The sequence below is a fragment of the Chionomys nivalis genome, chromosome 7 (genome assembly GCF_950005125.1).
Source record: "Chionomys nivalis chromosome 7, mChiNiv1.1, whole genome shotgun sequence".
Taxonomy (NCBI): domain Eukaryota; kingdom Metazoa; phylum Chordata; class Mammalia; order Rodentia; family Cricetidae; genus Chionomys; species Chionomys nivalis.
Window position 1 is genome coordinate 78,234,785 of NC_080092.1, and position 22,579 is coordinate 78,257,363.

General features: G+C 39.1%; 1 protein-coding gene across 9 annotated transcripts in view; it reads left to right on the forward strand.

Moving 5' to 3' along the window:
- Nucleotides 1-22,579, forward strand: part of Cdk12 (cyclin dependent kinase 12) — a 78,985-nt gene that overhangs the window by 46,607 nt on the left and 9,799 nt on the right. For 3 of the 9 annotated variants that reach the window (XM_057776752.1, XM_057776754.1, XM_057776755.1), the window contains exons 12-16: nucleotides 1,208-1,419; nucleotides 2,660-3,112; nucleotides 7,096-7,513; nucleotides 20,803-20,904; nucleotides 21,366-21,484. In XM_057776752.1, coding sequence (XP_057632735.1) covers nucleotides 1,208-1,419; nucleotides 2,660-3,112; nucleotides 7,096-7,513; nucleotides 20,803-20,821 — 1,102 coding nt within the window. In that variant the 3' untranslated portion in view covers nucleotides 20,822-20,904; nucleotides 21,366-21,484. Of the gene's footprint in view, nucleotides 1-1,207; nucleotides 1,420-2,659; nucleotides 3,113-7,095; nucleotides 10,860-20,802; nucleotides 20,905-21,365; nucleotides 21,489-22,579 lie in introns of those variants that run through there. The other 6 variants (XM_057776749.1, XM_057776750.1, XM_057776753.1 and 3 more) reach the window with 5 other exon arrangements.

Genomic DNA, 22,579 nt, shown 5'->3' on the forward strand with positions numbered 1-22,579 from the left:
GTAACTATAAATTTTATTGCTCCAAAGATCTATCCAAATTTATTTTGATAGATTTGATATATATTTTTTTGATGTTTAAGCTTTTTACTGAAATTTGGAAGCTAGTATATAGTTTTTTTTTTTTTTTTTGGTTTTTTTTTTTTTTTTTTTGCTTTTCGAGACAGGGTTTCTCTGTGGTTTTGTAGCCTGTCCTGGAACTAGCTCTTGTAGACCAGGCCGGTCTCGAACTCACAGAGATCCGCCTGCCTCTGCCTTCCGAGTGCTGGGATTAAAGGCGTGCGCCACCACCGCCTGGCTCTTTAAAATATTTATTATGTATACAATATTCTGCCTGCATGTATGCCTGCAGGCCAGAAGAGGGCACTAGACCTCATTATAAATGGTTGTGAGCCACCATGTGGTTGCTGGGAATTGAACTCAGGACCTTTGGAAGAGCAGGCAATGCTCTTAACCGCTGAGCCATCTCTCTAGCCCGTTAGTATATAGTTTTGTTTGCTTGTTTGTTTTTTGGTTTTTGGTTTTTTTTTTTTGAAACACAGTGTAACCCTGGGTGTCCTGGAGCTCACTAAGTAGACCACGATAGCCTGAAACTAACAGGATCCCACCTAACTCCTTAAGAAAGTTGATGATATCCAGTTGTGGAAATTCAGTGAATGAGTTGCAAACTGATGATTAAATCATGATATGTTTATATAGTCCCAAAATTTAAAGCACTATGTCTTCTCTTTTCACACTGTGTGTATGTTAATGCTCTTGCCAGGCCACATGTGAAAGGTCAGAGCCAGTTGTGGGAGTTGATTCTCTTTTTCTATCATGTAAATTCCAAAATTATACTCAGGATTTTAATGCTAGTTGGCAAGTTCATTTCCCTACTGAGACATCTCTCAACCCTTTCCTAGTCTTTCATAACTATTAATAAACTGTTCATTTCTGCGCTTACATTTATCTTCAACTGAAACACAGCCAGTAAAGTTCTCTTTATTCATTTTATACCAACAAAAACATTATTTGACTATATAAGAGTTTCAGTATTATTTCTTACCACATAAATACTTCCACAAACTTCCACCTCCAATAATTCTTTTTATATTGCATTCTGACATTTTTGTTCTTAATTCTATTTTTCATGTTCCTTTCTCTTCTATTTTAATTCATTATTCTTACATTTAATCATTACTTATTCCTCCTTTGTTTTGTGTTTTTCCAGCCTACCTCACTGGCAGGATTGCCATGAATTGTGGAGTAAGAAACGTCGACGCCAGCGACAAAGTGGTGTTGTAATAGAAGAGCCACCTCCGCCCAAAGCTTCTCGAAAAGAAACTACCTCAGGGACAACAGTTGAGCCTGTGAAGAACAGCAGCCCAGCACCACCTCAGCCTGCTCCTGTCAAGGCAGAGCCTGCTCCTGGGGATGCAGTAGGTCAGTGCTGGGATGGAGCCTCTACGTCTATTAAGTTCAGTTATATAGATTTTGATAGTAGAATGCATATATGTTCATATCCTTGTGTTTTTGTCCAGTGGAATATTAGGAGAAAGATTGTTGTTTCCATTTCCGAGGAGAAGATAAACCTTATTTTCTGCGCATGATTCAGAAAGTTTACAGCAGAGTATTCTCATTCCTTAAAATAAGGAATGTTGTATTTCTCCTAGATTGTGGGTGGCAGAAACCAATCAATTAAATAAGTAAATTTTAAGGTTTGTTTGCTCATGGCTTTTTTTTTCTTTTTTCTTTTTTTTTTCTTTTTTTGAGACAGGGTTTCTCTGTGGTTTTGGTTCCTGTCCTAGAACTAGCTCTTGTAGACCAGGCTGGCCTCGAACTCATAGAGATCCACCTGCCTCTACCTCCCGAGTACTGGGATTAAAGGTGTGTGCCACCACCGCCCGGCCATTTTCTCTTCTATATTGACCCAGTGACTTTGAAATTAGGAATTTACTGCCTCAGCCTCCAATAGCTGAGATTACAATGCTATTTTCAACATTCGGTACTCGTTAGAATCATCCAGAAAACTTTAAAAATAAATGCCCTCAGATTGATGTGGTGGCAAACAACTGCAACACAGCACTGGGGAGGTAGAGTCAGGAGAATCAGAAAGTCAAGGTTATCTTTCACTACATTTGATCTTTGAGTCCAGCCCTGAATACCAGAGATAAATATCCCTTTAATAAATACCAAATCTCTTGGAATGTTAGGCACCTCAGTTTTTAAATCCTAAAAGTTTTTACATATACTATTGGTTGAAAATCACTGACCTTGAAGAATATAGACAAAATATAATCACTTTTATATATAATTCATACATGCTTTAGTTAGTCTTTGTATTTTATTTATTTATTGTTTTAGTTTTTATTTTGTTGGAGATTGCACATAATATATTAGGATTCAGAAGACAACTTGTGGGAATTGCTCTACTATATGGGTCCGGGGCTTTATACAGTTGCCATACTAGGCGGCAAGTGCCTTTTACCTACTGCATCATCTCACCAGTCTTAAGTCCTTGAATTTTTAAACAAAATAAAAAAATAAGCTGTGATATTAAACTATGAGGCTTTCGAAATGAAGCTACATCTTTGGATATTATGCATTGCTTTTGCCAGTTGAAGTAGACAAAGGATCTTTTCTTTCTTATCCATCTTATATTGGCTCCACTGTCATCCTACAGGTCTTGGCGACATCACACAGCAGCTGAATCAAAGTGAATTGGCAGTCTTATTAAATCTGCTACAGAGCCAAACTGACCTGAGCATCCCTCAAATGGCACAGCTGCTTAATATCCACTCCAACCCAGAGATGCAACAGCAGCTGGAAGCCTTGAATCAATCTATTAGTGCACTGACTGAAGCCAGTTCCCAGCAGCAGGACTCAGAATCCATAGCCCCAGAGGAATCATTGAAGGAGGTATCCTCTGTATCAGTGGTCATGCCTTCAGCAGAACAGACAACTCCTGAAGCTTCAAATACACCAGCTGACATGCAGAATATGTTGGCAGTTCTCTTGAGTCAGCTGATGAAAACCCAAGAGCCAGCAGGTGACCTGGAGGAAAACACCAGTGACAAGAATAGTGGGCCACAGGGACCCCGAAGAACTCCTACAATGCCACAGGAGGAGGCAGCAGGTAAACAGACCGGTCATGAATCTCATTGAGCTCAGGTGCTGTTGATCCTCTTAAAAAAAATCTCTTAATGTTTTCTTTTTTACATCATTGATCTCAGTTCTGTAATCTAGTCTACAGGAGAGCATAGCACCAAATGATGTATTTCTTGGCCAGCTTTTTCTTTTAAATATCAAAGCACCTTTCATATACTGATAATTTTTCCACTTAAGAAGGTACTGGTAAGTAAAATTCCTGTGTTCTAACCAAAGAAATCAAAGCAATAGGTAGTGCGGTATCTTGAACCACTACGTATGTGGTAGCTAGCTAATCCTAGTAAATCTGACTTTTAAATAAACATCAAATTGTTCTTTACATCTAATGCAGTGAATCCTGGATACCAGAATTTTATCTGGAAGATAACAGTCAAGAAAGCCCTAATAAAATATTTCAGTTTCTGAAAATAATTGGGGAATTGTTCTAAGCAGATAACACCTTACATTTTCTTTCCAAAAAGTAATTGTATACAAAAGTGATTATTTTTAAGTCTATGTTTCTGAAAGAAACAGTGAAACCAGGAAGTAAGCATTATGAAAAGAAAAAACAAAATCTGAAAGGGGATAAAAGTGTGTTATACCTTGTGTCACATTACCACATCCATGCAGTTTATTAGAAGGAAAAGTATTGTAAATTATCTAGTCAATTCTGATTGACAATCTGTTTGCAAATTCCGTCTGAAAATGTTTTCAACTCCTTGGAAATTTTCATTGACCTTGAAGATTCCATGAATTGGGGAAAAAGAAGAGGCACAGAGACTGAAGAGGTATAATGAACTTTAGGGTCCCGCATTTATATTTCATCTTGGTTGGTTCAGAAAATATATTTTTTATTTTCACTAGTATAAGGTCAAATATATAACCTGGTTTCTTTTTTTTTTTTTTTTTGTATGTGGAAATTATTAAAACTGAAAGATAATAAAATTAACCTTTTGTTTTATGAATAGGAAAACTGCATCCTAAGAAACTTTAAGTAAGTCTCTGCTCTGCTGATTATTGGCAGATGAAGCTAGAACTTGTACACTCACATGTCCTGATTCACTTTGTTGTTCTGTGTGATGATTCCAATTGTTTTTAAAGAGTAGTAGAGAAGGCTATATAAAGGGATGGAGAGGTGGCTTATAGGTTAAGAGCACTGGCTGCTCTTGCAGAGGACCTGGTTTCAATTCCCAGCATGCATTCAGTGACTGACAGCTGCCTGTAATTCCTGTTCCAGAAGATCTGATGCCTTCTGACCTCCACAGGGACCAGGTACACACATGGCAAACAGACATACATGCAGACAAAACATTAATGCTACAAAAATAAATATTTAAGATTAATAAAAAGAAAAAACTATGTAGAATTAAAGTAAGCTTTTTAATTTCATGTCTCAGATTCTGATCCTACCTGTTATCCACCCAAAAATAAATAATTTCAACTCAAAATCTGGAAGAACTTGGTCAAATTAAATAGCATCCTTATAGAGAAATATTCACCAAATAACCAAGCCAACAAGCTGTCAACCACATAATGAAATTGAACTAAAAATAAATCATAGCATATAGCTAGATATTGGATTAGGTTTTTAGAGCCAAGTGTAAAAATGTCGTAACTAAACATGAATACAAATGATGGTTGTGATGTCATACATTTTTGATCCCAGCACTCAAGAGGCAGGGAAATGTAGATTTCTGTGATTTCAAGACCAGCCTGGTTCTGCATAGGAAGTTCAGGCCAACCATTGATCTCAAAAAAAAAAAAAAAGAAAGGAGGGAAGAAAGAAATTGTCTACCAAACTCTGCAACTCTTTATTATAGTTTTTCCTGGATTATCTAGTGCTTCTGCTATTATGTAGCACAATCTGACCTCAAAATTTAAGATCTTCCCGCCTCATGCCACCACACCCTGGTGCCTCATACTTGGCTGTTTCACTGTTCATTAACAATTCCACCAGAGGGCAGACTATAAATAAGAAAGGTAATGATTTTCTTTTGATAATTTAGTTTTCGTGTACTTATTAAGAAAGTGTAATGGTTGAAACTATTTTTCCATTTATTTACCTCCCTCCATTAGTATAAAATTATTATAGATTGACAACATCAGCACTTTAAATCCAAAGACAATATAATTTATAATTTATATTTTTAGTTTTATTTCTTTAAGAAGCTTTATTAACTTTAGTAGTTATTTAATAAAAAGTGGTATAACTGGAAGAATGTAAACTTAAACTGCCATTTTTCACAGCTATGTTTTTTAAAGTTGGTTTGGGTTTTCTTGTTGTTCCCCATCTCCCTAACCCCCAACTATTAAAATTCTTGGTTTTCATTTCATGAATAGGCTCCAAATACTTCCTTTTAATGTCACTGGTACTTAGATGTTCTCTTGTAAAGATAGATAAGTAGTGTTGACAGTAAAAGGCTCTGAAATATAAATACATATAGTTCAGTTACCCTATCCTTTCAAGTCATTCTTCAAATTCTAAATTTTAAGTAGCCGATTTATTTTTCTGCCATAAATTATTTTTTACCTAGTATTCAGATAACCAGCCAGTCAACAAGTAACTTGGAGTTTCATATTATAAAGTGTTCAGAACTGAAAGTTGGTACCTTGCCTCCCCTTCTGTCCGCTTGTGCTTCCAATCTCAGAAGCTCTGGACTGTTTACCCTATTGTTGTTTTATGTCGCACATGGCCTTTTCCACTGCAGTGTCAGGATTGTGTTTTGTTTTTAGAGTACTTTCATGTGCATACTGGGGGGGTGGAAACTTAGTTACGAAGTATATGCTAGATAATTATACTACAGAAATATCAAATTGTAACCAAAAATTGACTTTGGCTTGTCTAAGTATGAACATTACATCACTAACTAACAAAATAGAAGAATGATAATTGAGATGTTTTTAAATGTTTCTATAGGAAAAGGAAAAATTTGTCATTTGAAAGATAAAACCACAACATTAAACCTTTTCTTTAGCAGGTCGGCTCTCAAATCTTCGAAGGCATTTTCTCTCAGTAGTTGTGTGGCCTCCAACTCATGGCATTTTACTCTCATCTCTCGCTTTGATAAGAAGTCATTCTCAGGCAAATTAGGCAGCAATAAAAAAGCAAAATTTTGGACATATTTCAACAAAGAGATCTTAGTTATAATTGAGTCTAGTATTAGTTCAGTATATTTATGAATAGTAAATTCTTAACGCAGGGTGAACGTGTTTTATCAGCAGTCCAGTTCTGCATAACACTGCTGGAGTGATTTTTCTTTTTCATAGAATAAAAAAACATGCAGAAGATTAGAAAATAAAATAGAAAATTAGAATAGGCTTACTTTGGTCTTTGCAATTGTAAATATTCTTCCTGAATAACGGTGTAGTTGGTTAATATCCAACTTGAAGATATGGTTATGGGGAGAAATGACTAAAGTTTGTTGAAGTGAAATGACTTTTTATACATATCAAGTTTTTTCTTGATTGCTTCTCTCCTGTATATTCTTTTAAGTTGTATTTCAGGTTAGTTTTATATCATCGAACATTGTGTAAATGTGTTAGCCAGGTCTGTAGGTTATACAGAAAGATTATGTCCTAGAAATGTGATGACAACATGTATATTGTTCCTTCTCGTCTTCCTTCTTTCTACTTTATTTTCAAAAATGTTTTGATCTATAACAGCAGAAGGGATGGAGAGGTTGCCAACAATCTGAACGGCTTTTTAAGGAATGAAATCTCAGACAAAAAAATTCAGAACAATCATTTGAAACATAACATCTTTTATACCAGCTATTAGATCGATAATACAACTGTTTTACTTCTAATCACTTGATTATTTTATTTATAAATTTCAGTTTCCTGATCCCAAGATTTTATTTAATGAATCTGGTTACTTGTATTGGTATTTATCTATGTTGGGTAGTATGTGTTTGTGTTTATAATCACATGTGATTTTTAAGATGGTGTTTAAAAGAAGTAACCCTTCCACAGCATGTCCTCCTCACATTCTTCCACCAGAGAAGAGGCCCCCTGAGCCCCCTGGACCTCCACCGCCGCCACCTCCACCCCCTCTGGTTGAAGGCGATCTTTCCAGCGCCCCCCAGGAGTTGAATCCCGCCGTGACAGCCGCCTTGCTGCAACTTTTATCCCAGCCTGAAGCAGAGCCTCCTGGCCACCTGCCACATGAGCACCAGGCCTTGAGACCAATGGAGTACTCCACCCGATCCCATCCAAACAGGACTTATGGAAACACTGATGGGCCTGAAGCAGGTTTCAGTGCCGCTGACACTGATGAACGCAGTTCTGGTCCAGCCTTGACAGAATCTTTGGTCCAGACCCTGGTGAAGAACAGGACCTTTTCAGGCTCTGTGAGCCACCTTGGGGAGTCCAACAGTTACCAGGGCACAGGGTCAGTGCAGTTCCCAGGGGACCAGGACCTTCGTTTTGCCAGGGTACCCTTAGCGTTACACTCAGTGGTTGGGCAACCATTCCTGAAGTCTGAGGGAAATGGCAACTCTGTGGTACATACAGAGACCAAATTGCAAAACTATGGGGAGCTGGGTCCAGGAGCCACTAGGGCCAACAGCTCAGGAACAACTCTTCAGTGGGGGGGCCCAGCTCAGTCTTCTGCTTATGGAAAACTCTACCGGGGGGCTTCAAGAGTCCCACCTCGAGGGGGAAGAGGGAGAGGAGTTCCTTATTAACCCAGAGACATCATTGCCCTTGAAAATTCCTTCCCTATCCATCTTTCCATCTAGTCCTCTGAACCTTTAATCCCTTGCCAGAGCAAGGTAATCATCTATATTTGGCTATTGCAACGATGTCCATTGTTTTCCTTGCTCACTTGCTACTAGCAGGCGACTCAATGATCTTGGCACCAGTTCCTCCTGGATGGGCAATAGCCAGAATATTTACTTCTGCTTTATGTAGGAGCTATAATAGAAAATATGGAGAAAAAGAGACATTTGGTTGAAAAGTAATTGTTGCATTAGCTTATTGCCTGCCCTTGAGCAGAAGAGACAGGACAGTTTTGTTTTGAGATGGCTCTGGAGAGGCTTTGGGTTTCAAAAATATTTTTATTTTGTTTTTGTTTTTTCTCTCTGTATGTGTGTGTGTGTTTGTGTGTGGTTTCTTTTGAATTTTTATTTAGTTCCCCACCCCACCTTTAAAGAGAATAGTATTCACAAGATCTGAGCTCCTCTTAGGCTTTTGCTAGAAAGGAAACAGTGGCTTCAATGTTTCCTTTCTCTCTACCATCTCCCATTTTTGCTTCAGTTGAGCATCTTGTACATACATTTTCCAAATAAATTAAGTTTGCTCAATTTTGACAATTTTGCCCTCTTCCTGCACTTAAAGCAGGCTGTAGAAAGTGGCATTCTTGGGCAAGAAGGGAGATTTTACCCAATTTTTGCTTTACTTTTTTCTCCTCTTTTCCCCTCGCCTTTTTTGTCCCCCTCTTTTTCCTTCCACTATGTTCCTGCCCCTATTCTTTTATCTTTTTGAGGCATTTGTTTGATAGAAAACATAGTAGAGATGCCCAAGAACCTGGAATGATTCTTTTCTTTCTTTTTTCTTTTTTCTTTTTTTTTTAAATAAAGGAAAGGAAATTCAAACTCTTACATTGTTCTCTGTAACTCTTCAATTCTAAAATTTTCGTTTTGTTTTTTAAGCCATGTTATGATGGGGAGGTTGATTTGTTAATGATAGTACATTGCTGCTGAGCTGGTGTTTAGAGGTGGTACCTCCATACCTAGAAGGATAATAAGATCAATGAGCATGTTGTTTACATGTATATTTTTATGTTTTTTAAAGCCTTTCAAACAGAGCCTTTTGATATTGTCAGAGAAAATCTTGGAAATACATGGATATATAACCTAGCTTAGGGTGTATATCTGAAGATATATCGATTTCTGATACCTTTAAAGAAAATGCTTTAAGCAGCTTACCATGTGAAAGAACAGTATTGATAAGTATACATCACAGCATGTATAGCCTATTTCTTATAGAGAACATTTTGATTGTGGTAAAGGGTATATAAAATATGATTTCCTGACAAGAACCTTGCCTTATCAAAACAAAATGTGGAAGAGAGAAAGGATCTCAGATTACTTGAGAGACTTCTCATTATGGCTTCCATTACTTCCATCAGCATCTGGAGTATTTTAAAAACATATATGTCATATATTGATGTGCACAGACTTGGGAGTTTGTGAACTGTAGGTTAAGCTCCCTTTTACAGAGAAAAGCAAACATACTTGAGCATCTTGGAGAATAGTTTTCAGAATTCAAGTGAAATTTCATGTTTCAATACCAAGTTCTTAAGTTAAAAAATATATTTAGAAAGATGTATTAATTTAAAAAAAAATGTTAAAGAGGTGAAAGAACCCTCTCCAGCTACATAAAAACTATTTTCCCCTGTTACTGAAATAAATACCAGTGTGTATATTTCTTTATTTTCTGTGTTTTGGTATGGCTTTGCCACAGGGCCAAACACTAATAGTAAGTGAACCTTCTAGCCATTTGGCTTTGATAGCTTTTTTATGCCAGGATGTCTGGTTAGATATCCTAGGAATACTGAGATGCTATCCATAGATTGCATTAAAGTTTTATCTGTACTTTCAGTCTGCTACTAGTTAGTCCTCAGACATGGGCCTTATTTTAGGATATTTTATTATAAGGTGTTGAATCCCAGTCCCCTATTTTTGATTAAAGAAACTGAGCAGGGATACTTTCTAAAGTATCTGTTCAGTGAAAAAAAAAATTGTTTTCCCATCAAATATGAATAAATTTCTCTATATATTTTCATTGTATTTTGGTTATAGATAGTCATCAATAATGTTTTCCCTTCCCGTCTGCCACTATATTTTTAATTATGCCAAATAGTCTAAATAATTTACGTAAACTTCCATTTCCCCATCCCTGCTAGGGAAGGGGGTGAGTATGTGAATGTGTGTATATGTATGTATGATCCCATTTCACCCCCACCCTCATTTTGGAAGTGTAACCTATAAAAATATTTTTTTATAATTTTGACTACTTCTGAAAGCAAAGGAAAATAACTCATTTAACTATCCTGAAATCTATGGAGGAAGAAAAGGTATTTGGTCATTTTTCAGCTACACTATATATAAAACATAATGAAAGTAAAAATTTGTTTGGCTGAATTTTCAACCCAACTGATTAAAAAGTAAAAACCTAGTTAATTCCATTCAAAAATGATTTGTGTTTTAACTATTGTAGCATTATTAAACACATTATTTTGAACAGACGAGAAATCTGATTTTGTTCATGAATAAGAGACAAAACTGGCTTGACCATGATCATTTTTTGTATGTGGTTTTAAAAGCACATTTGCTTAACCCAGTTTCCTTATTTTTTTCTATCTCTCTATATGGATAAGGATTCACAAATGACATAAGAAATATGTATTTAAAACAGGGCAATTAGCACAAGTTTGTATGTAGTACTTTTGTTAGCTTATGCCATAATCACCACCCAACATGTGTATGTGTGTATGTGTGTGTGTGTATAATATGCGTATATAGGTACAGTGCTAAAGTGGTTACCAGCAGGTTTTGAGAGAGAATGGTGCATTGGAAAAGTGTCAGTTGCCACCTCATTCTCCCTGATTTATAGGTTCCTGACACTGTATTCCTTTCTCTCTCTTGTTTTTGACCCCCATTGGGTGTACCTTGTCTATGTACAGATATTTTGTAATATATTAAATTTTTTCTTTCAGTTTATAAAGATGGAAAGTGGAGATTGGAAAATTAAATATTTCCTGTTAATATACCACTTTTGCTCCATTGCATTTACTTCTAATTTCTGTACTCTTTGAGCATATCTAATCATATATGAAGGACATTTTTTCCTTTATGTTATGGGTTCTCAATTTCGGAAGACTCATAAACTACCAAAACAAAAGAAAAATTCTCAGGGTTTGGAGAGGTACTTGAGAATACTAGAGTAGAAACTAAAGAATTAAAAATTGAGTTAAGGGAATCCATAAGAACATGATTTTAAAAAGAAAAAAGTAGAGAATGGATGGTAGTATGAAGCCATCAAGAGTTGAGCTTCATGTACCCTGACTGACTCCTCCTGGCAGGAGAGGTAAGTGGGTTGGAGCTCAACAGTCATCAAAAGAAGCTGGTAAGAAGCTGTTTAGACCTAAAGGATACTCTGAAACCAGGATCTCCACCATTTCACCCAGTCTAGTTTCCAGTCTTATAGAAGAGGATCAGCATGGGGGTTAATGTGTTCAGCAACCTTTGAGATTTCCTAGCAGCAGTAAGCCAAGAAATGAAGTAGAGCTGTTTAAAGGTTAAAATCTTATATTATTCTTAAGATCTTTCTCAGCTCTACCAGAGGGGAAAGTTGTTTTAGTTCTGCTTATAATTTAAAACACTAAGAAGTCCTTGACCATACGTGCTACAGTCTAGCTAGGAAAAAGGCAATAAAATCTATCAGGAGAAAGGAAGAGGAAAAAATGTCTGAACTTTGTATGTGGGATGAGCAAGTTTTAGAAGTCTAAGTGGCACCCAGGCCATGGAAAATGAAGGATTAAAAGCTGCTGCTGAGGATTGCTGACTTGAGCTAAATTTCTGTTTTTGGTATCCTTTGCCTAAGGCAAAATCATACTCTTTTTGACCCTGAAGGAGAATGGAGAGCTCAAGATATTTCCAATTCCAAGGATTTTGTTAGTAGTCTCTGCAGAGACAGTGACTTGGTTTTAGGTCATTATGCATTTCATGTCTGTGACTAGATGTGAATTTCCAGCTTCCAGAGTGTATTGCTTCTGCTTTATAACAGTGACTGTCTTAATTCTGTGTCTAAAGACAGAGGACTAACCTGTACTTTTTTCTCTTCATGCACAAAACCATTCCATGTAGAAAGCCTTTTCAGTACCCAAATATCTTTAGCACTCTTCTCCCGGATACACATCCTTAATTTTAAAAAGGCTAATGCCCATAGTAAGTTAACACTGTTTTTCATTGTAAACTAGGGGTTCTTTTATTTTAAAATTGTCCTACCCCTCCATTGGATTTTATAAATTTACTGAGTGACTTTTCACAGTTTAATAATTCTGAAGGGCTAGGTGGAACGAGAATGAGGAGTCCCTTAGTGAAGAAATAGCCTACCATTTCAAGGAGAGACAGTCTGCTGAGTATTTTAGTTGACCTGAGAGGTAAGGTGAGATTCCTGGACACTTAACTGATTCTGTTGTCTGGCTAGGTTTTCTTATATGTGGGAACACCTCCCACAAGTTCCTGTAGCCTTAGACTACTCAAGTAGGGGATTCCTCTAGCCGAGGTTGGAAGAGAACCTTTGGGAATCATTGGTGGTATCTGTCCTATCCTCCTCACTGGGTGGCTGTCATCCTATCTACCTACTTCCTTTCCTTTTCTTGCTTCTTCTCCTTACCTTTTTTTCTGTCCCACTCAGGATCCTACTAGGATGATTTAAGTCTACCATAATTACTAATAACTTAACTCTGCTGGGTATCTAGAGTTATTACCATTTCATGGTTTTTGAAATTTTTCCAAACAATTCAGAGAACAAGTATCTAAATCTTTAGCTTCTGGAGTGAGATTTAAAGAGCAGAAATAACCATGCTTTCTCATTGCAAAGGTATGAAAGGAACTTCTGTGTTATGTTTCAGTAATCTTGCTTCCACTCTTTGAATCTTCACTTCTTCATCTCCCTCATCCTTAGGGTGTTGCTTTTGCTGGTGACATTTCTAAGTTCAGTTGTAGATGATATATATGGGGAATAAAGCTTGTTGAGAAGAAGGCTATCATACCGAGTAGAAAGCAAATACAGGTTGTTTTTATGCTCTGGTGATGATCACTAGGGTGCCAAAATATTTTGACCACTAGGTTGCTCTCATATCTTTTATCTAAAATTAGTAATCCAGTACTGAGAAAGACTAATGGGGAGTTAGTCTTTCATAATCCTTAGGTAATTGTTGGTGATGCTTTCTTATTACACAGTTCTCAACTTCAACATACTTCTCTGAATTAAGGATATAGGCACACTTAGATATAGGATATAGTTCACTTAGATGTACCCTTAGGACCTGGAAATAAATGAATTTTTTAAAGATAATATTTTTAATTTTTCTGTGTGCTTATGTACCATATTGTGTGCAGGTGTCCAGCAAGTCCAGAAGTGGGTATCTGATCCCCTGGGGCTAGAATTATAAGCCATTGTGAGCCACTTGCTGTGGATACTGGGAACTGAGCTCAAGTCTTCTGAAAGAGTAACGTGCTTTACCACTGAGCCATCTTTCTAGCCACCATAAATAAATTTTTTGGTGTCTGAATCTAAGGTAACTGTAAATCTTACTTGATAGTTGTAGAGAAATAAAGAACAATGTATCCAAACAGCCATCTCAGGTTGTTTGAAGTAAAGTTCTAAAGGACACAGCATAGTAGCCAGTGAGATGAACAAAGCCTATCTTCTCTCCCTGTGAGTAGGGTGCTTAATGAGGGATACTACTAGTGAAGATCATTGTTAGACAACACTCCACCAGGCTAATGCTTCGGAGCCTGATGTGTCTAGATTTAACCTCTCAGGAAGAACTCAGAAACTTCTAACTTGCTTCAGACCGGTATTTGTAACTTGTATTAGGACTCAAATGCTTTATTTTTAAAAAAAAAAAAAAAAATACACCAAAAAACAAAACATAAAGAGGTGGTACAAATAGGTCAGGAAGGGAGAACTGCAGCTGTCGTGGCAGTGGTTTATGAGGAGGAAAAATTGTGCTTAAGCTAGTAAAACTTAGGAGGGGTTTGCTGTTTCACTATTCTGTGGTGGTCCTATTAAGGTAATTCTGTTAGTCAAGAGTTTCCCTTGGTCACACTGGTACCTTTAGGCTTAGAATGGACCTAGAACCCCCAGACTACCGAGTAGCTTAAGGACATTCCTTCAGGGTGTCTAAAGAACATCAGCAAAAACAAATTCATAATTTTTTTTTTGAAACTGTCTCACTAGCCTCAAATTTAGAGATCCACCTGCCTCTGGAGTGTAGGTAGGGATTAAAGGCACAGGCCACCATGCCTGGCCTATAAACAAAAATATTAAGCAAAGAACTAATATGTGACATTTGCATACCAATGCTGTCTGTATGGTTCAAAAGTAATTCAAAAATAAGAAGTAGTGTGAGAAGTTAAAAGTTACTTGTATTTTCCAAGTATTTATTTGTTATTTTTGAGACAGGGTCTCTCTCTGTAGTCCTGCCTATCCTGGTTCTAGACTAGACTGGCCTGGTACAGAGTTGCACTTGCCTCTGCCTCCTAACAGTTGGGATTGAAGATGTGCCACCACACCTGGCTCAGGTTTTAAGGTCAACCTTCAAACTGCTCCTTTTCCACTTGATTTAGATGAGCAATGCATAGAAGAGCAGAATATATGAATTAAGAGTCTCAGAATAAATGAACCAGAAAAGAATATTAGCTTGATTATTTCAGTGCCATCTGACAAGTGAAGACAGACCCAGAAAAGCAGAGAAGCCTATCTTGGGTGAAAGAAGCAAGAAAAAGGGAACTCATGTTAAGATACCTACTATGTGCTAAGCACTATTGCATTATGTGTGTGTGTGTGTATTCACATACACACGTACAACCAGGGACTCACTACATACCCCTGGCTGGCCAGGAACCCACTATATTGACCAGGCTAGCCTTGAACTTTGCCTCCCAAGTGCTGGATTAAAGGTGTGCTCCATCACAACTGCTTTTGGTGTTTTGATTCTTGGGCAACTGAAGCCAAAAGTTGGAAGGAATAAAAGGCAAATGTCTTTGAAGATCCTGAGCTATGTGCAAGAGATAAGGGGAATGGTAGGCTACTTTTTCCTCTGTAATCAACCACAAGGATAATCTAAAATAAGTGAAGAATCAACATTTTAGGATGAGATTGGGCTAAGGAAATAATCACTGCTCATTTGAAAGGAGCATATAACTTCACTATTCTAAAATGATGGTTAGGGACAGGTCTTACAAGGAGAAAGATTACACCTGGCATTAGAATTGATTTCCATTCTAGAAATTGGGATTATCTGGGAATATAGGATTAATTTTAGCTATAGTAGGGAATAGGGCCCGAACATGGTTAAGCCAGTCTATAATCCCAGAATATGGAAGGCAGAGGCAAGAGGGTCAGAAGTTTAAGGTCATCGTCAGCTACGTAGAGAGTTCAAGCCCATTCTGGAACGTGTGAGGTCCTGTTTTGTTTTTTTGTGAGACAAGGTCTCACTATATAACTCTGGCTGTCCTGGCACTCAGTACATAGACTAGGATTTCATGCAGAGATCTGCCTCTGTCTGCCTCGCAGGTGCTCGGTTAAAGGTGTATGCCACCACAGCCCAAGAGATCCTGATTTTTGTTGTTTTTTTTTTGTTTGTTTTTGTTTTTGTTTTTGTTTTTTTTTTTTTGGTTTTGTTTTGTTTTTCAGTACAGGGTTTCTCTGTGTAGCTTTGGAGCCTGTCCTGGAACTTGATCTGTAGACCAGGCTGGGATGTGTGAGATTCTGTTTTGTTTTTTTGTAAGACAAGGTCTCACTTATATAGCTCTAGCTGTCCTGAAACTCACTACACAGACTAGGATCTCATACTGCCTCTGCCTCCCGAGTGCTAGGATTGAAGGCATGTACCACCACTGCCTAGCTATTAAAAAAAAGATAGAGTTTTCATCCTTAAGGTGTCCTTAAAGAAAATGTTTAAATATTATGAGTCAATGAGGTAATTTTGTGTGTGTGTGTTTTGCCTGTGTGTATGTCTGCACCTTGTGTGTTGCCTAGTGTGTGGGCAGAAGAAGTCATCAGATCCCTTGGTACTGGAGTTAAAGATAGTTGTGAGCTACCTTGCAGGTACTGGGAATCAAACCCGGGTTCTCTGGAAGAGCAGCCAGTGTTCTTAACCACCGAGCCATCTCTCCAGCCCCTCCCTTTATTTTTGTTTGAAATCATGAAACTGAGTTTGTAATTTATTTTCTCTTCGAGACAGGGTTTCTCTGTGTAGCCCTGCCTGTCCTGGAACTCACTCTGTAGACCAGTCTGACCTTGAACTTGGTGATCTGCCTGCCTCTGTCTCTTAAATGCTGGGATTAAAGGTGTGCCACCACTACCCTACCTAAATTTATAGTTTGGAAAGACCTGATGTCCTTTGGAGCAGGTGGCAACCTGAAAGTTGACAGAGATACAGTGTCCAGTCCAGAGAGTTATGCCATGACAGCACCTTCATTGAGAAGCAGGAATATCACTAGTTAAGTCATGTCCGGAATACAGGACAGCGTGATAAGCAAGAACACCAAGAGAAGGTCCCACCTTTAGAAAGCTACTGGACTTAGTTGAGAGAGATGTCTTACACCTGTCTGAGGTATGGGGAATTGATATTTTTTGTTTAGTTTGCTGTGCTTTTTCATTTGAGACAGACTTGAGACAAAGGCTGTGTCACCTAGAAGAGCTTCAACTGTAGTCCAGGATGGCCTCATAATTCTACCTCAAGAGCTTGCTGATTATAAGTCTGTAAATAGTTGTGCAGGTTATGAAGTAAGCCTAAACCCTAAGAAGAAGCCAAAGCAAAGAAATAAGTAGAAAAGGTAGAAATAATCAGAATGAGTCTTTGAAAGTAATGGACTGGAGAGATGGCTCAGAGGTTAAGAGCAGTGACTGCTCTTCCAGAGGTCCTGAGTTCAATTCCCAGCAACCGCATGGTGGCTCACAACCATCTGTAATGAGATCTGGCTCCCTCTTCTGACTTGCAGGCATATATACAGACAGAACACTGTATACATAATAAATATTAAAAAAAAAAAAAAAAAGTAAAGATGGCAAGACATAGCTCATAGTCCCAAGTAATTTTTAGGAACCCAAGTAGCTCCTGTCCCACTGTCTCTTTGTGACTTTGGGGAGAAAGAAAACTTGGGTTTTGTGCCCCATATAAGAAGATCATCTTACTAGCATGGTGGAAGGAGTGGGAGAAGAGGGCATTATGTGTGTTCTCTGTGAGGACTGGAACGAAAAAGATGTATTAAGAAATGAAGTTCAAGAACCAATTTTACTGGCCTGAAATAGGATTCAGAATTTGGTTTGTTCAGGAGTAATAGAGGAATAAAGCAGAGTGAGCTAAAAAATTATACTGGAACCTTTTCTAACTTTACTGGGCCAAGGAAACAGTTCTTGAGGATGATTTTATTCTTTTTTTTTTTTTTTTTTGGTTTTTCGAGACAGGGTTTCTCTGTGGTTTTGGAGCCTGTCCTGGAACTAGCTCTTGTAGACCAGGCTGGTCTCGAACTCACAGAGATCCGCCTGCCTCTGCCTCCCAAGTGCTGGGATTAAAGGCGTGCGCCACCACCGCCCGGCTGATGATTTTATTCTTATCCAAACTTGAAGCACTAAGGACTTAGAGTGGAACGAGGGGAATCCAAAGGATAGGCGTTAGGCTTGCTAGCAGCATGGGTGTGAATGGAATGGATGGAAGGTGGGTTCCAGATGAGGATCCCAGGACACAGTTGAGCTGTTGGTATGTTAGGTGAGAGGTGGCTGCTTTGTGTTTTAAGAAGCAGGTGATTGCTAGCCAAATGCAATTTGCCTTTGTTTAGTGTTACAGATGGTAGGACCAGGCCCTGCCAAGGGAGGACAGTAGAGCATGTGCTGTGCCCAGATGTGCCCAGTACCTGCCCCAAGAAAGTCTGGATCTGGGAAAGAAAATAGAGGGTTTTGTTTGGTTGGTTTTGGGTTGTTTTGTTTTTGTCTGTTTCTTCCCCTTTAATGCTTTGAAAATGGGAATTGACTAGCCTGTGGCAGCATGTGCCTGTGGAAGCACAATTCTCTGGTTTGATTCTTGGAAGGCCTTTTTCTGTCCCTCCCTGGGGATCATTTGTATCTCTGGTTCCTGTTCCCAGAGCCATAAAGTGGGAGCCCCCATTTATTAATTGGGTTGGGACTGGGGAGGGGGTCGGCAGGGGACTCTTTAGTGCAGCAGGCGGGGGTCTTCCCGAATGAGCCCATTAGCCAGCCCCAACGGCAGCTGAAACGGGGCCGCAGCCAAGTCCTCTCAGTTTCAAAAACCCTCCATCGCCTGCAGCAGATCAGAACAAGGCCTGCGGGAGCCCTTAGCTTCTGATTGCAGCTGTGAGGAAGGACAAAACAATTTATAGGAAGCCAAGTAGCTCCTGTCTCACTGTCTCTTCCTTTCTGACTTTGGAGAGAAAGGAGGCTGGGATGCCGTGTCCACTCCTACTAAGGCTTCTTGCAGGCATGTACAGGCCCACAGTAGGAAAGCAGGACTGTGCGGGCTTTGATGCTTATTTCTCTGCTATGGATGTATTTACATGGCCTTTCTTCCCATCTACACACACTAATGTTGTCCACTACTCATATGGGGTTCCCTAGAGAAAATCCAAGTGTGTGTTTAGTCTGGCAACTTGAGGGTGGGGAGCTGCAATCTCCTGTTTGCTTTGTCAAGATCAAAATTAGATCTTAGATCCCTTCCTTAACTTTTCCTCTTAGAAGGACTTGGCACTTAAAGGAAGAACTCTTAGGATTCGTTTTTCCCCTTTAGTCAAAGTATATTAGAAAAGCATATACTACAGGGGTACTTCTTCCTACAGTGGTATAGAGAAGAGTGACAGGCACAGATATCAAAGGGGATGAAGGAGCATTTAGGTCTTGCACTTTGCTGAATTGAATCATCGATTTCCAGAGCTAGAAAAGAGGTCATGTAGTCCAGCCTGTCCTTTTAGAGCAAGATGCTAAGGCTTAAGGAAGGAAAGTCTGTCTCATTCACAGTCATGCAGTGAGACTGTTGAGCCATCTATGACAAGCTCCCAGAGGCAGAATTTAACCTACATGAGTATCAAGTTTTCAACTGTTAGATTGCCTGTTCCTGATAACCCAAAGATACTTCAAGAAAGAAGAAACTTGAGATTCTGAAAGGGGAAAGACATTGAGAACTAAAAGTACATTTAAAGTCATTAGTATGAAACTATGTCATGTATTTCTGTCTTCAAGAATAATCTTTTAGTGACCAAGTGTGGTGACATATACCTTTAATCCTGTGGGTAGAGACAGGCAGATCTTGAAGTCAGCCAAGGCTATGTAGTGAGACCCTGTCTTAAAGAACTGAGACTCATTCTGGGCCAGTAAGATAGCTAAGCTTGCAAAGATGCCTGCTGTCAAGCCTAACAAATTGAGATCCATCCCCAGGACTTACGTGATGGAGCAAGAGAACCAGCTCCTGCAAGTTGTCCTCTGACCCCCACAAATGCACTGTGGCACAGGCACCTCTCACGTACACGTATCATAAACAAATAATGTGATTTAAAAAAAAATCTCTGTGACATACAAATTATATATCTATAGATAGATAGATAGATAGATAGATAGATAGATAGATAGATAGATGGAATCTACTTTATTGAGGAAAAAATGGAAAAATTGATAGCCACAGACAAAGATCCAAATGCTGTTAGTTACTCCAAATTTCAAAGAACCCTTAGCCACAAAGTAGGAGAGCTGATAGTTGGAAAAGATCCGCAGAGGCAACATGAAAAATTCATACTAAATGTCATCTCAGGCTCTTTGGCATTATAATAAAGATATGTTGAAAAGAATCAAAATGTATATATAGAGAAAGCCCTTCTTTAAGGCAAGACTGGGAGCAGGTGTCTATGAATGGGATATAGAATTATAGGATTCAAGGCAAAACAAACTACTCTCAGATTCAAGACAGTTGAATATTCTACTTCTATTTGTAGGCAGGGGAAAGTAGTGTTTGGTGTTCTTGGACCATGTATAAGGAAAAGTGTTTCACAGTGGTCAGAGCTCTAAATAGGTTTAACAAGTGGGACAGGTTCTGTAAGTCCTCTCATCCTGGAGCTGTGTCTACTGCCCTTTCCTATGATTGCTTTCCCTGGACATAGGAAATTGGGAGCCTGTAATAGTAAGGAGGGAAATGCTGAAGGAAGCAGAGAAATACTGGGCAACTTGGAGATAGGTATGGGCTGTGTTAGGGAATCTGCCAAGTGGATATCATCTGGATAACAAAGGGGTAGATCCCATTATATCAGTTACAGTTAGTCTATTGCACTATAGTTGGTAGAATGGAGGAATGTGGGATTGATCTCCATGCAAAGGCTTTGTCCCTTCCTAGGGAATGAATGATAGGCCTACTTGCCCAAATTGCATCAAGTCTGCTCCTACAAACCTTTCTGTTTCATAATCAGAGCCATTTTCTGCCTCAGAACTCCTCTTAAAGAAACTTTGTTGGACATGAGAACCTTAAATCCAAGATGGTGATCTGGTCTAAAATTAGGTTGCCTCCTCCAAATGACAGCCTTGCATTAACTGTGTATTAACACTAATGCTCATTGCCCTTTCTTTATAGTAATTTCGTGTTTCACAGCTTCTATTTCTATTGAATTTCCCGATACATGATAAGTATTGGGGCATTGGTTTTGCACTTTACCAGCCTGGGAGCTAGTTCCTTGGAAGTAGGAATCAGAAACAGTCAACTCCTCTGAAAGCATTCTTAAGATTCATCTGACAATTTTGGGGGAATTCAAGCTTAAGAGAATTGTAAAACAGGAACTATCACACTATCGCTGGAGGCTGTCAACACTATAATGTATGCATGACCAAAGACCCTCTTTGTTGTCTGGTCTCTTGTCTCATGTCTCATATAGCCTCTTTTCTTTACAGATGGCAGCAACAGAAATGACCCCTGAAGAACTCGGGGACATCCGTCAGTTACCTTGCATCCAGAGCCTGTCAAACAGTCTCATCCACAATACTTGAAGCCAGGTATTGAAGTCTTAAGGACTTAAAGTCAGTCAGAAGCCACTAGCCTGATTTTACATGGAATAGCACTTCACTCATGGCCAGGGAAATTTCTTATCCTCTCCTGAGATCTCCAGAAGGGTTCCAGAGCTTTTTTATTTGGCTTGTTCTGGGGTCCTACCTTCTAGTTACTAAGTTCTCTTCCAGCTAGAATGGGTGAGCCCCTCCCTAGCAGTAGCAGTCACTTCATTCCTGTGTTGAGATACTCCTCTACAGTTGAGTACCAACATTGTTATTCAGTTACTGTCAGTCTCTTTAGGATAGATTTCTCGCTTGCCTATACCCCTTCATACACTAAACACTTTTTTCTCAAAAAAAAAAAAAAAAAAAAAAAACCTTTTTTTTTTTTTTCTATCTTTAAGTCAAGATAGGACAGTACTATCTCTTCTCGTTCCCTCTAACCACCTTCATTACCTTCTTTCTAGGTTCAGTGGAAGATTCTACCTATCCAGATACTGCCTGAGGCACCCGAAGTAGAGACCTGCAGCCTGCCTCCTCTGTCTTCAGTACTCAGAACCAGCACCTCCACCTTCCTTCCCTGCTAGTAGGTTGTGCTGTTTCACCCCCCCTCTCAAATGATGACCTCTGTCTGTCTCTCTCTCTTGTGTCTGTTTCTCTCCCTCCCTCCACCCCCTCATATGAGATGGGTCTGTAGGTTCTACATTTAGCTTCTCAAGGAATTGTTCAGTGTCTCCACAAAGGGAAGTCATTTGTCACTCAGCTCTTTGTCTTAGTAATCTCCAAGTCTTAGTCTTTATAGGTCCCCTTCTAATGCCCGTCACTTTTTCTGTAATTAGAACCATTTCCTCATTTAGGAAGGGACCAGTAAACAGAGTCTTTGACTCTGGTGAAAAATGACCCAGTAACAAATACCTTTTCTCTTGAAAACTGCAAGTCTGAAGGCCCACTGGGGAAAGTACCTAGATCTTTTGAGAGTATTTATCTAGTGTCTGTTCTTAGGACCAGCATCTTAGGCCAGGCAGTGATGATACACACTTTTAATCCCAGCACTCAGGAGGCAGAGGCAGGTGGATCTCTGAATTTGAGGCCAGCCTGGTCTGTAGAGCTAGTACTGGAATAATCAGGGCTATACAAAGAAACCCTGCCTCAAACAACAACAACAGCATCTTACCCCACATACCTCAGGGAGTAGAAAAGGAATAACTGTAGGGTAGAATCAACCACTAGTGTTACTGTTTTAAAAGCAAGGGTGACCACTTTATTCTGGGGCCTGTGGAGAGTTATAAGGGGGTGAGAGCATCTTCCTGCCTCCTGGATGCTAGAGATGACACTGCCTTATCCTTTTGACTCTCTGGCCCCTTTCTCAGCAGTGTTTCTGTCACTTCTGCAACCCAGACAGCCAAAGCAACAGGCCTGGATAAGTGTCTAAGTCAGGTGCTACTTCCCCTGGGAGCATATATGACAGAGTAAGAGAGATAAAGTAGATGTTAGAAAGCAGAAGCTATCCCAGGAAGTAGTCAGGTAGCACATATACTAAATGTTTAGCTCCTTGACGTCATTAGAGAGCACCAGCACCTACCTCAAAGCAGTCTACCCAGTAGGGCAACTGCAGTTCTGATTTCTACCACACGAGGGCACTGCTGGCCAATTAAAACTCAAACCCCTCGGAAACAGTTGA